General features: G+C 46.9%; 2 protein-coding genes across 2 annotated transcripts; both read left to right on the forward strand.

The window, feature by feature from the left end:
• Nucleotides 1-516: 516 nt before the first annotated feature.
• LOC306771831 (uncharacterized protein) lies at nt 517-2,282 on the forward strand (the record flags this gene model as incomplete). Its single annotated transcript, XM_079261152.1, has 2 exons — nt 517-1,053; nt 1,133-2,282. The coding sequence occupies 2 exons, from the start codon at nt 517-519 to the stop codon at nt 2,192-2,194; spliced, it is 1,599 nt and encodes a 532-aa protein (XP_079117278.1). The 3' UTR covers nt 2,195-2,282.
• Nucleotides 2,283-4,521: 2,239 nt separating this feature from the next.
• On the forward strand, nt 4,522-9,681 carry LOC306771667 (uncharacterized protein). Its single transcript, XM_079260940.1, has 3 exons — nt 4,522-4,933; nt 7,253-7,412; nt 8,220-9,681. Exons 1-3 carry the CDS (start codon nt 4,789-4,791, stop codon nt 8,698-8,700), a joined length of 786 nt encoding a protein of 261 aa, XP_079117066.1. The 5' UTR covers nt 4,522-4,788; the 3' UTR covers nt 8,701-9,681.
• Nucleotides 9,682-11,011: the final 1,330 nt, after the last annotated feature.

Genomic DNA, 11,011 nt, shown 5'->3' on the forward strand with positions numbered 1-11,011 from the left:
GTAAAAGAAGAGTTTGGAGATGAGTTGGACTCCAATCTGGACCAGAAAGATCCAGAGTTCCTCAACATGAAGGAGGATGAAGAGAGAGACTGGATCACTCAGGAGGAGGAGAAGGTTGTTGGGGAGGAGACAACTGACAGCAGCAGGTTGCTTTTTCATGCTGCTGTAAAGACTGATGATGATGATGATGTTGATGATGAAGAGAAACCTCAGCCACACCAGCTTCAGCAAATCAAAACTGAGGACAACAGCGAACCAGAGAGTCCATGCACACACCTGGCCACAGAGACCAAAGCGGAACCTGAAGAGGACTATGGAGGACCAGAACCAGTAGGAACCCCGGCTCCAGGTGGTTGTCCAGAATCAGGTACTTATGAAACGGCTTCTCCGCGTGTTGTTAGAGATGAACATCTGGCAGATTCAGGATCTGGAAATGTAGCCGGTGGCCGTGGTGTGAGGAAGACGAGAGCTCCTCGCTCAGGTGTGAAAGTTAAAACTGCCAGAACGTCGCTTAGCATGAGCTGCTTAGTATGCGATCATCCGTTTGGGTCCAAGAGGAGTCTTCGCAGACACATGATGTCTCACATGGGAAAACGGGCTTCCAGCTGTTTGGAGGAGCCAAAACATTTAAGAGTGAGGAAAAAGACGGTCCCAAAAGGAGAGAAACAAGCCCGTTGTGATGAATGCGGGAAAAGATTTGCATGTCTGAGTCATGTTGAGTCCCACATGAGAGCGCACAGAGAACGCTTTGACCTGGAGGCCGCGCTGCAGCAACACATGGCGGTTCACTCCAGAGAAAAACCGTTAAGCTGCGACCGTGTAGCGCTTCCAGACGGACACGGATCTGGTTCTGGCTCCGTCATGCAGTCCCCGGGCCCGCGCTCACAGCAGCCCAGTCAGAACCAGACTGGGAGGACTTCACGTAGCCAAGCGGCGACTTGGGTTGAATGTCTGCGAACTTTCGTCCTGTTAATTCAGATGTTTGTCGTTTTGCAACAATCCATCGTGCAGCAGCTGCTGATGATGCGACGGCGGCGGCGTAGACGGCGAATGGTAGGTGACAAAAGCGTCAAAAGACCGTTTATATCGCAGGTATAACTCGGTAAAAACCATGAATTTCTTCACTTTGCAGGCGATCATCAAGGCCATGCTGAAGCGGAGGGTGTGGGCGTATCCGCGTACGCAGCAGTGGTGGGACGATGTGGTCCCCGACTTCGACAACAACACGTTCATTAGGAACTTCCGCGTGTCGTGGGAGTCCTTCACCTACATCTGCAGCCGTCTGAGCCCCGTCCTGGAGAGGAAGATGACGAACTTCCGCTTATCCATACCGGTGCATAAGCGGATCGCCGTCGCCTTGTGGAGGCTGGCCACCAACAGCGACTACCAGAGTGTGAGTCGCCTGTTTGGCGTCGGGGTTTCGACGGCTTGTAATTGTGTGCAGGACTTCTGCCTGGCAGTGATCAACGTGCTGCTTCCCGAACACATCGAGACTCCTGATGCTGCCAGGCTGACGGAGATGGCGGCTGTTTTCGACGGAAGCTGGCGGGTTCCTCAGTGCGTTGGAGTGATCGACAGCAACCACATCCCTATTCTGGCTCCCGAGGAGTTCCCGCGTGACTTCTACAATAGGAATGGATGGCACTCTATCATCCTACAGGGCATTGTTGATGGCAAAGGTCGCTTCTGGGATGTGTCTGTAGGCCATCCCGGCAGCGCAGAGGATGCAGACGTGCTGAGACAGTCCCATTTCTTCATGGAAACCGTAAAGGACGGACAGTTTTTCAGCGTCGCCGGACAGCAGATAGGACATTACATCATCGGAGACCCGGCGTACCCGCTGCAGCCGTGGCTGATGAAACCTTTCACCGACGAAGACCGGCTGACCCAGCAGCAGCGGAACTACAACACCAGGCTGAACAGGGCCTGGACCGTGGTGGAGACCGCCTTCAGGAGACTGAAAGGGAGGTGGAGGTGTCTCTCCAAGAGGAACGACTGCCAGCTGGAGCTGACCAAGAAGATGGCTCTGGCATGCTGCGTGTTGCACAACATTTGTGAAGAGTATGGAGACGAGTACGTGGAAGAGGCGGCGCTGGTGGAGAAGGAGCAGCCACCGGTTCATGTTTTACAGGAATGTCAGGAAGAAGGCGCTGCCGTGAGAGCTGCACTGACTCGTCGTTTCAGCTCCAACTGATGGACAGACTACCCAGCAGACGGTTTTACTGCTTTCAGGGCTTAAAGTTGGACTTTATTCTGGATTAAACCCAACAAGCCGCGACAGAGCTGACCTGAGGCTGAGCTGATTCTTAGAGGTTTAACTTCGGGACTGTATGAAGACCAGAATGGACCACTAAGACCTGCAACAGGACCGCTGCAGGCAGGAGGATCCTCTAATTTATTCTGGCTTCTCGTATGAACAAGGCGATGTTTTATATCTCTGCTGGAGCCGTGAGCAGGAAGGACGTGAACTCTGTCACAATGCTGCGTTTGAGTTGGATCCAGATGTGGAAGCTGTTTGTCTTCATTGCTTTCTGTTTGACTGTATTTGTTGTGTACAAAATAAAAACAGATGCATTTTAAATTTAGTTTGTAGCCAATGAAGTGAATATTTTAATAAAAGCAGGTGTTTAATCACCACGATGGAGGTTAATCACAGTTAGGGCTGGGCGATACATCGAATATACTCCAGATATGGTGGCTAGTCCCCTGTGGAACATAGAAAACGTCTATATTCATCATATTCGAGTATCCTGTTGTCACGCAGGTGTTTTTAGCTGTGGGCGGGGTTTCCTCACTCCTCGACTCTCTGCACCGCTTTGCACAGAGAGTTAAAGCAAGCGCACCTCGTTACGTACAGAACATACAAAAGATGGAGGAGGAAGAATTTCTTCCAAAGAAAAATAGTCCAGGATCCTTCATCTGGCCGTGGTTTGATACCGGAGAGAGCATGTTGACCCAACAGCTGTCGTATGCAATGAACAACAAGCTCGCGCTGGTTGTTGGCACAACGGTACAACACAACATGCACAAAAGGCATTTTATTTCTTACTGCTGTTATGCACTGCACAAAATGTGCACTTGTATTTATATTATTTTCATACGTTGCATTTATTACATCATGCAAAGTCACTTTATTTTGTTTTAAAATGACATGTTTCTGCCACTGCTTTAACTGTTCAATAAATGCGGTTTTGATCAGTTTGCTTCATTAAGAGTTCATCCTTTTGGCATGAATGTTTAAAATCAGCATATCTTCATGCAGTATGAACAATTATGTTTTAATGTAGACACAACATCATCTTACTGATGTGATAGTATGCACCAAAGCATTCATTCAAGGCTAAGTATCGAGATATATATCGTATATCGTGACGTCATAAAAATATGACGATATTACTAAAAGGTCGTATCGCTCAGTCCTAATCACAGTTTCATTCACGTTTTTCTGCATGATAGAAGATGAATGTTCATGATAAAAATAATTTAAAAAGACAAGTTTATTTTAGAAAATATCTTTAGTTCTTTATCTGCTGTGGAAAAGCTCCTCAGCAGGAACCATCAGGAGGACACTGGTTCTTCATTATGCCAGACATGGTGGCTCCTCACCAATGTTCATATGTTCTCTTCTGATTTCTGCCTTTTGTTTTGTTTTAAGTCCAGTTTCAGGTGCCCCCCCACCAGCAAAAAGGAAATATAAAACTTGTATAATTTAATAGAAGTGGAGAATAAATTGTGAAGATGATTACCTAATTTGAATATGTTCTTCATTTAATAATATAAATACAGAAACCTAAAGATGACTAACTTTATTGTGATTTTATTAAATATCAGTTCTTTTTATCTCTCTATCTTTTTACATATTTTTACTGGACTCTGGTCCGGTCTCTGGTCCGGACTGGTATGGACTAGCGGACCTGAGTCTGCTCAGGTTATATTTGCTGAAACGAACACAGATGTTTTCCGGATCTGGTAGGTTTTTGAAATCCACCCTCTGACTGACTGGAAACCAGTTTAAACTGGAAACCAGTGTGAATATGTTAGAACTGGTGTGATGTGTTCAGATCTCTTCCTGGTTGAAGCTCCAGCAGCATCTGGATGAGCTGCAGATGTTTAAATCTCTTTTTGGGAAGTCCTGATGTTTCAGTGGTAAGCTCCTCCCCACCGCTCGCGGGTCATCTCCCGGCTGTCGGTAAAGGAGCGGACCCACAGCTTTGCAGCAGCGTTGTTCTGCTCCTCAGGTCGCATCCTTTTCTGCCATTCTAACTACTTCATGGAAATAGTCGTGCCATTTCACTGCACTTGACACGCGCATGAAGACGCCTGCGAGTTAATTGTTCTCTTTAAGTCTCAGTAAATCCACGAACTATCGCGCGATCTGGCGCACGTGATTGCGTGAACTGGAGAATGCAGCCGCGCGGCAGAGACGCGGTTGACGCTCGCGGTGCAGCAGCGTGTTAAAGCCCCGCGTGGCGGATCCGTTCCACTGTCGCGACGCTTACGCTTTCGGTGGAACTGCAGTTTCCCACCGCGATGCGTCGCGCGGAGCCGCTCCTTCTCCTCTAAAACACGCGGCTGTTCGCTTTCTGACGCTTTCAGCTTGGAAACCTGGAAAACCAGAGCAGAGCGGGTCCTTCAGGCAGGAAGTCAGGCGACGAAAAACAAAGTGGAGCCAGTAGATTTTCAAAGTAAAACACTGACGCTACTGGATCGTATTAAGTTGTAAAACACCAAAAATACGTAATAACCGGCTGAACTATCATCCAGCCAGGGGAGAGAGGGTCTGAGCTGATGCTTGACGACATGGACATCGAGACGTTTATCCTGGAGGTGGAAAGTCACACCGTTCTGTACGACAACAGACATCCCTATTATAAAGACAATGTCAGAAAAGAACAGGCGTGGGCTGAAATTGCAGCGAAAATTGGAGTTGAAGGTGGGTAAAACCAGTTAAACACGTTTTTTTCTTTGTCTTATTGAATATTTTACATTTTTTTCACTATTTTAAAATAGTCACTATTAATTACCTGAATCTAAAAAAAAAATCCATTTTATGGTCAATGAGATACAGAAACAATGATGTATTTAGAGCTTTCTCATAAGTCTTTTCTATTTTAACGCTTTGATGTAGCCTAAATTATATATTTATAAAAATATAAGAAAAGTGTGGTTAACACATAGACTATATAAAGATGGATGGAGCCTTCGTGACGTCACCCGTAGGTTTCTGAAGAGCTGAATTGAAGCTCGGTGGGCGGTTCCTACCATCACCATCTTGGCAGTGTCATGCGCGTCGTCTTGCCCAGAAAATACAAATTTGGGCAAAGAGGCGGAGCTGAGAGGGGGGCTGTGAGCGTCATGGTGCATGATTGAAATCGAGCGAACTCCAAGCTTTCTGTAGCTAAGAGCTAACCGAGCTAACCCGGAGATAACAGGAGCTAACCAGCTAACGGAGGTAAGCGAGCTAAAGCTAAGTCACGTTTTTAACCGGCTAAAAACCGTGGTTGTTCTACGTTCTTTTTGCTTGAAGCCAGAGATTGGTATCTGTCAATCAAAAGGACACGCCCCTAACTTTGCCGAATTTTGAGAAAAATTTACTTCTAAACGAGCGAGTTAGAAAAAAATTCACTCCCCCCACAGTTGTCATGAAGGTAAACCTGACGTATAAAATCCTATTGCTGTCGTAAACATGTTTATTTCTGCTGTAAACATGTTTATTTCTGCTGTGAAGTTGGTCTTTTTAACATGGGAGTCTATGGGGATTTGCTCTGTTTTGCAGCCCCTAGTGGATGAAGGAGGAACTGCAGTTTTATGGATTTCCACATCAGCTTCACTTTTAACCGCCAGAGGCTCCATCTTTCATATACGGTGGTTATGGGTTAACATCAACATTACTGACGATATTAAAGTTCTAAACAACTGCAGACAATACTAATAATGCTAAGTATACCAGGGCTCACACTTTAATCCTGGTGACCCTACGCGTCCAGCTTTTTCATGCATGTGTGAGGTGTTTATTAAAAGATTTTTGTCAGTTTGAACTGAGGGAACAGGGTCCCCGCCGGCCCCCACTGGCCCCCGCCCACCCACCGGCAGTAAAAAGAGACAAAGAATGACCTCTTCTCATACTTCAATGTTTTATTTCACCAAAAACAGAATTACCACATTAATAATTACAATGGAAACTTCTGTGTTAAACGAGACGTATTTCTATATTTACAGCTTTCCAGCGTCACGCCACACTGTCCTGTGTTGCCATGACGCACTGCCTGCAGGGGAGTTAGCTCTTGGTTGTCCCGTTTTCAGCCGTGTTTCGTTCGAAGGTCGCACGTCGACCCTGCTGGCTGCCTCATCCAGCAACGTCTGGCTGTTGCTAGGGGCGACCGAGCCCGATGCTGCGGTCGATCTGACTCAGTGGTCAGAAGTTGAAACTGGAAATGACGTCATGACCGAGTTGAAAGCGTTCATGTTGGCAAAGTTGGAATTAGCAACAGTTCCTAATGTCAGCTGAAAGACGACATCCGATGCTTTTCCTTCGTGTTCTTGACGTTCTGGGTATTTTGTAAACATCATCTTTGCACAAGGCCAGATTATCCAATGGGCATGATGGGCACGGGCCCAGGGGCCCATGCCCACTTGGGGCCCACGTAGGTCAAACACCAGCAGTTTGGACATGAAACAAAATGTACATAAAAGCCAGATAGTTGCACCACAGTGTCCAGTGTGTTGCTACTGGTACCAATGTCTGAGAGATGTTAGAAATGCCGTTTCACAGTGTATCATTCACAATTTTCATAATGTTGCGGTGGGGAAGGGGGCCCCTGGAACACTCTGGTCTCAAGGGTCTCTTTACTTTTAATCCGGCCCTGTCTCTGCATAGACGTCACAAGGCGCAACCTTAAACTGTAATTTATGTGCAGGTAAACTATTACATTTAGACATAAATGTATGTTTACTTCAAGGGGCGTTCGTGTTGGGTTTTTTTTTACTTAAAACTCAGAAATTCTACTTCCAATACAAACGCAGCGTGAGAAACCTCGCCGCCATGCATTTTCATTTTACCACACACACACACACACACACACACACACACACCATACACACAGAAGTGATGACAGCTGTTGGACCGATGTAAAGTTGGAAGCAAGGCTGAATCTCCTGAAGCCAAATACCTGTAATGACATAAAAAGACGTATTGATCAGTTTAAGAGTGTAGTATTGTAACATATTAATCCAGGCCTGCACTTTGTTTCAGTTGAAGTGTGCAAGGCCAAATGGAAAACGTTCAGGGATACGCTGGTCAGACATCGAAAGAAGGCGCAACAACCGAGTGGGTCGGCTGGAGGAGGAAACCAAAGGGAATATAAATATGCAGCACTGATGGAGTTTGTTGTGCCCTTCCTCCGGCCACGAAGGTTGGTGTGAAATTCCTCAAACACGTCATCTTAACCCAGACATTACTCTGTAAGTCATAACGATGCTCTTGATGGCAATATTTAGTAAATTAAATGTAATTATAAAACAAAATAATTCATGTTTAACTTCAGTCATGATTCAGTTTATTTATAATGAAAATGTTTCCTAGTTTCGGTGCGGCGTCTGCAGTAATGCGGACTCTGCGCCGGTCTGTCGTGGTGAAGAAGGAGCTGAGCCAGAAGGCGAAGCTCTCCATTTACCAGTCGATCTACGTTCCTACCCTCACCTATGGTCATGAGCTGTGGGTCGTGACCGAAAGAACCAGATCTCGTATACAGGCGGCTGAAATGAGTTTCCTCTGCAGGGTGGCCGGGCTCTCCCTTAGAGATAGGGTGAGGAGCTCGGTCATCCGGGAGGAGATCAGAGTAGAGCCACTGCTCCTCCGCATCGAGAGGAACCAGTTGAGGTGGCTCGGGCATCTGGTCAGGATGCCTCCTGGACCTCCCTGGTGAGGTGTTCCAGGCACGTCCCTCTGGGAGGAGACCCCGGGGAAGACCCAGGACACGCTGGAGGGATTATATCTCTCAGCTGGCCTGGGAACGCCTCGGGATCCCCCCCGCAGAGTTGGAAAATGTGGCTGGGGAGAGGGAAGTCTGGGCTTCCTTGCTTAGGCTGCTGCCCCCGCGACCCGACCCCGGATAAGAGGCAGAAGATGGACGGATGGATGAATGGATGTTTCCTATTAGTAATCTGAAAGGAAGAATGAATCTTTTTTAGTTTTTACTGTTTTTCTTTTCTTTTTTCAGAAGCAACCTGAGCCTTTCTCCAGGAAACACAGCGGACGTGTCAAATCCCGGAACGCCGCAGTCCTTGTGTGACTACGAATCCGAGGAGGGGTCCAGTCCACCCCTTCCTGTCCAGTCACTACCGTCTGCATCCTCGCCCCCCGCATCGCCTGCTCGCACCACCTCTGTTAAGAGGGAAAGGCTGTCCAGGTCCCGCAGCCCCAGAGACCGTCCACAAACACCAAGAGGTACGGCACGAGGCCCGCAGGATCTGCGGAGCCGCAGAGGAAACCAGGACATTGCAGGACGGCTGATGTCCCTTCTGGAGGAGCCGGTCCCCAAAGCGTACATGCCGGAGGAGGAGCTCGACGAGTGCTACCACTTCGCACTGAGCATCGTTCCAATGCTGTACAGTCTGGATGAGGATGGAAGACAAGAGGCAAAAATCAGCATTCTGAGGACTATTCACAACATACGGAAACGCTCACAGCAGCAAACATAGCAGCGCAGACCCCCCCAACCCCCTCCCACCAACACCAGTTTGCTGTTAGGTTTTTTCTTCGCTAACTTTTCTTTATTCTGAGATCTTTGAACGTTAAAAAGTTTCTTTGGATTTGTGGTTGTTATGTCTGGAATCTAATCTAGTCTGTAGTGTCCGTCAGACCGACGCGGGCTCAGCGGCTGCTCTGCTGTGGTTTGTCTGGTCGTTTCAGGCCAGCTGCTCGGAGCTCGTCCCAGTTCACTGATGATGTTCCAGCCTCAGCTCAGCCGTGACATTATAAACATCACCATGTCTCCTTTACTGGGTTAGAAAAGCATCCAGTAGCTGTAACTTTATCAGTCATTAATGTAATAACATCATGGACATCACATCAAAACAGCCACAAGTAGGTCTGGGCGATTAATCGGATTTTAATCTCAGTACGATCTGGGTTTCCAACCATGATAAAAATAAAAGGGTGCGATTATTTCTCTCTCTGCAGTTTCCTCTCCTGCTGTCTTCAGCTGCTAATCGAGCGTCTCTGGCGTTGCAGCGCTGTGCTGTAAACTCCTCCCACAGCCGCTTTGCTTTCATTCAGACACTGTTGCCAACTTGGAGACTTTCTCGCTAAATCTGGAGACTTTTTTTGTTAAAAGCGACAAATCTAGCAGCTTTTACTGGAGTTATTAGAGAGTTTTCTGGTGTTTTGGCGACTGACTTGAAGACACATATTGTTCTGCAGTTACTGTAAGGAAGGAGCAGCGGGAGCCTCTCCCGTCCTAAAGCACTCCCAGGCGGCCAGTCTCAGTCGGCTCCGGCTGCAGGTCCATGTAGAATAACTGCAGTAGGTTGTGGAAGTTCACCTAAACATAGTTTATACCATTGTCAGTGACAACTGGCTGCATTATTTTCCTATACATAGTTTGGCCAGTTAAACACTGTAATATCCCTCCGTTACGGGGCGTTACCATAGCAACGCGTTAACCAGCTGGTTCAGATCAGCCGTCTTTTAACAGGTGAATGAGGAAACGCGCTGCAGCCTGACAGCGGTTGTTTGGTATAAAACGTACATCCAGACCGACGTAAAATAGTTCCTATATAAGCGGTAAAAGCAGATTAAACAACTTGGAACCGTCCATTAGATGGTTATAACGCACGACACGGAGTCTAGAACACCACGACGCGCAGCGTTGTTTATAAATACTGGATAATTGTGTTAAATAATCGAGATCTCAATTTCAGTTAAAATAATCATGATTATAATTTTTGTCATACTCGAGCAGCTCTAGCCACAAGTAAAACAAACACAAGTTGAACCAAAACTAAATATTTTTTCTCTGTCCCCCACAGCAGATGCACACACCCAGCAAGGAAAAGTTAAATAAAACGTGTGCGACACGAGTCAGACTGGTCCGATAACCTTTAGCTAACTTATTGATCTCTTCAAATCCCCGTTATGCACAATCATCGCAGTGTTGCCGTCCTCGTGCGGTGGAGTGAGCGAGAGATTCTAGAGACGCTCTGCTGGTGGTGGGACGGTGCCGGATGGAAAGCTCCAAAAAGCCGCTCCGCTTCGCTTGCTGTAGAACTGAGGCGGATATCAGCGTTTCTCCCAGTCGGTTTCAGGAGCTTTTTTTGGGGTGGCAAAGAAATGTGCAGAGGTTTGACACAGTGTGTGAATATTATTATTATTGTTTATTATAATACTGTAATGCCCCGTGCTCACAGGGAAGTAATCAGCCGACTCGGATCGCTTTGGGTTGATTTATTAACAGCTTTAGGAACAAGAGCTGCTGCTTCAGCCACAACTCACGCTGAAATAACTCGCACGGTCTCACCCTCAAAACTTCACAATTTCTGCTTCCGCTCCCCAGAGCTTACACATCACAACGCGAGTCTCACATGAACATCACCCCTCATGCACAGAGCAGCAGATCCCAAAAGGCAAATCAGAACAATAAACTACAGCTACTACAATACTCTCTACTAGTCAGGTCATATACACTAAAGTCACAAGTTGTAAATGTCTGTTTATGTCAGATCATGTTTTTGCCAGTGTTTCTCTGTCTCACTGTCTGTCAGCAACTTTTACACAAAAACTGCAGGAGGGACCTTCATGACGTGTTTCTGAGAACTGGTCCCGGTCTAACTTAGACTCTGATCCGGATTCGCATCTGGATGCAGGAATGTTGTGAAGGATTCTTCCTCACTGTGAGAAAAGGATCATTTTCACTATATCTACATATAACCCCACTATAAATGCGAGGAAATGCAGGAGAAGTTCCCAACAGGTTTTCCAAGATATCCAGTGTGCTTTGGTACGACAAGCGGA

The sequence above is a fragment of the Telmatherina bonti genome, assembly GCF_933228915.1.
Source record: "Telmatherina bonti genome assembly, chromosome: 21".
In the NCBI taxonomy this organism is placed as follows: domain Eukaryota; kingdom Metazoa; phylum Chordata; class Actinopteri; order Atheriniformes; family Telmatherinidae; genus Telmatherina; species Telmatherina bonti.

What these genes read in the sequence shown, in the direction of transcription:
- LOC306771667 (XM_079260940.1), top strand. Translation starts at nt 4,789, where the DNA reads ATGCTTGACGACATGGACATCGAGACGTTTATCCTGGAGGTGGAAAGT. An exon ending in AGCGAAAATTGGAGTTGAAG is followed by an intron (nt 4,934 to 7,252) that starts GTGGGTAAAACC and finishes ACTTTGTTTCAG; the next exon opens with TTGAAGTGTGCAAGGCCAAA. An exon ending in CCCTTCCTCCGGCCACGAAG is followed by an intron (nt 7,413 to 8,219) that starts GTTGGTGTGAAA and finishes TTCTTTTTTCAG; the next exon opens with AAGCAACCTGAGCCTTTCTC.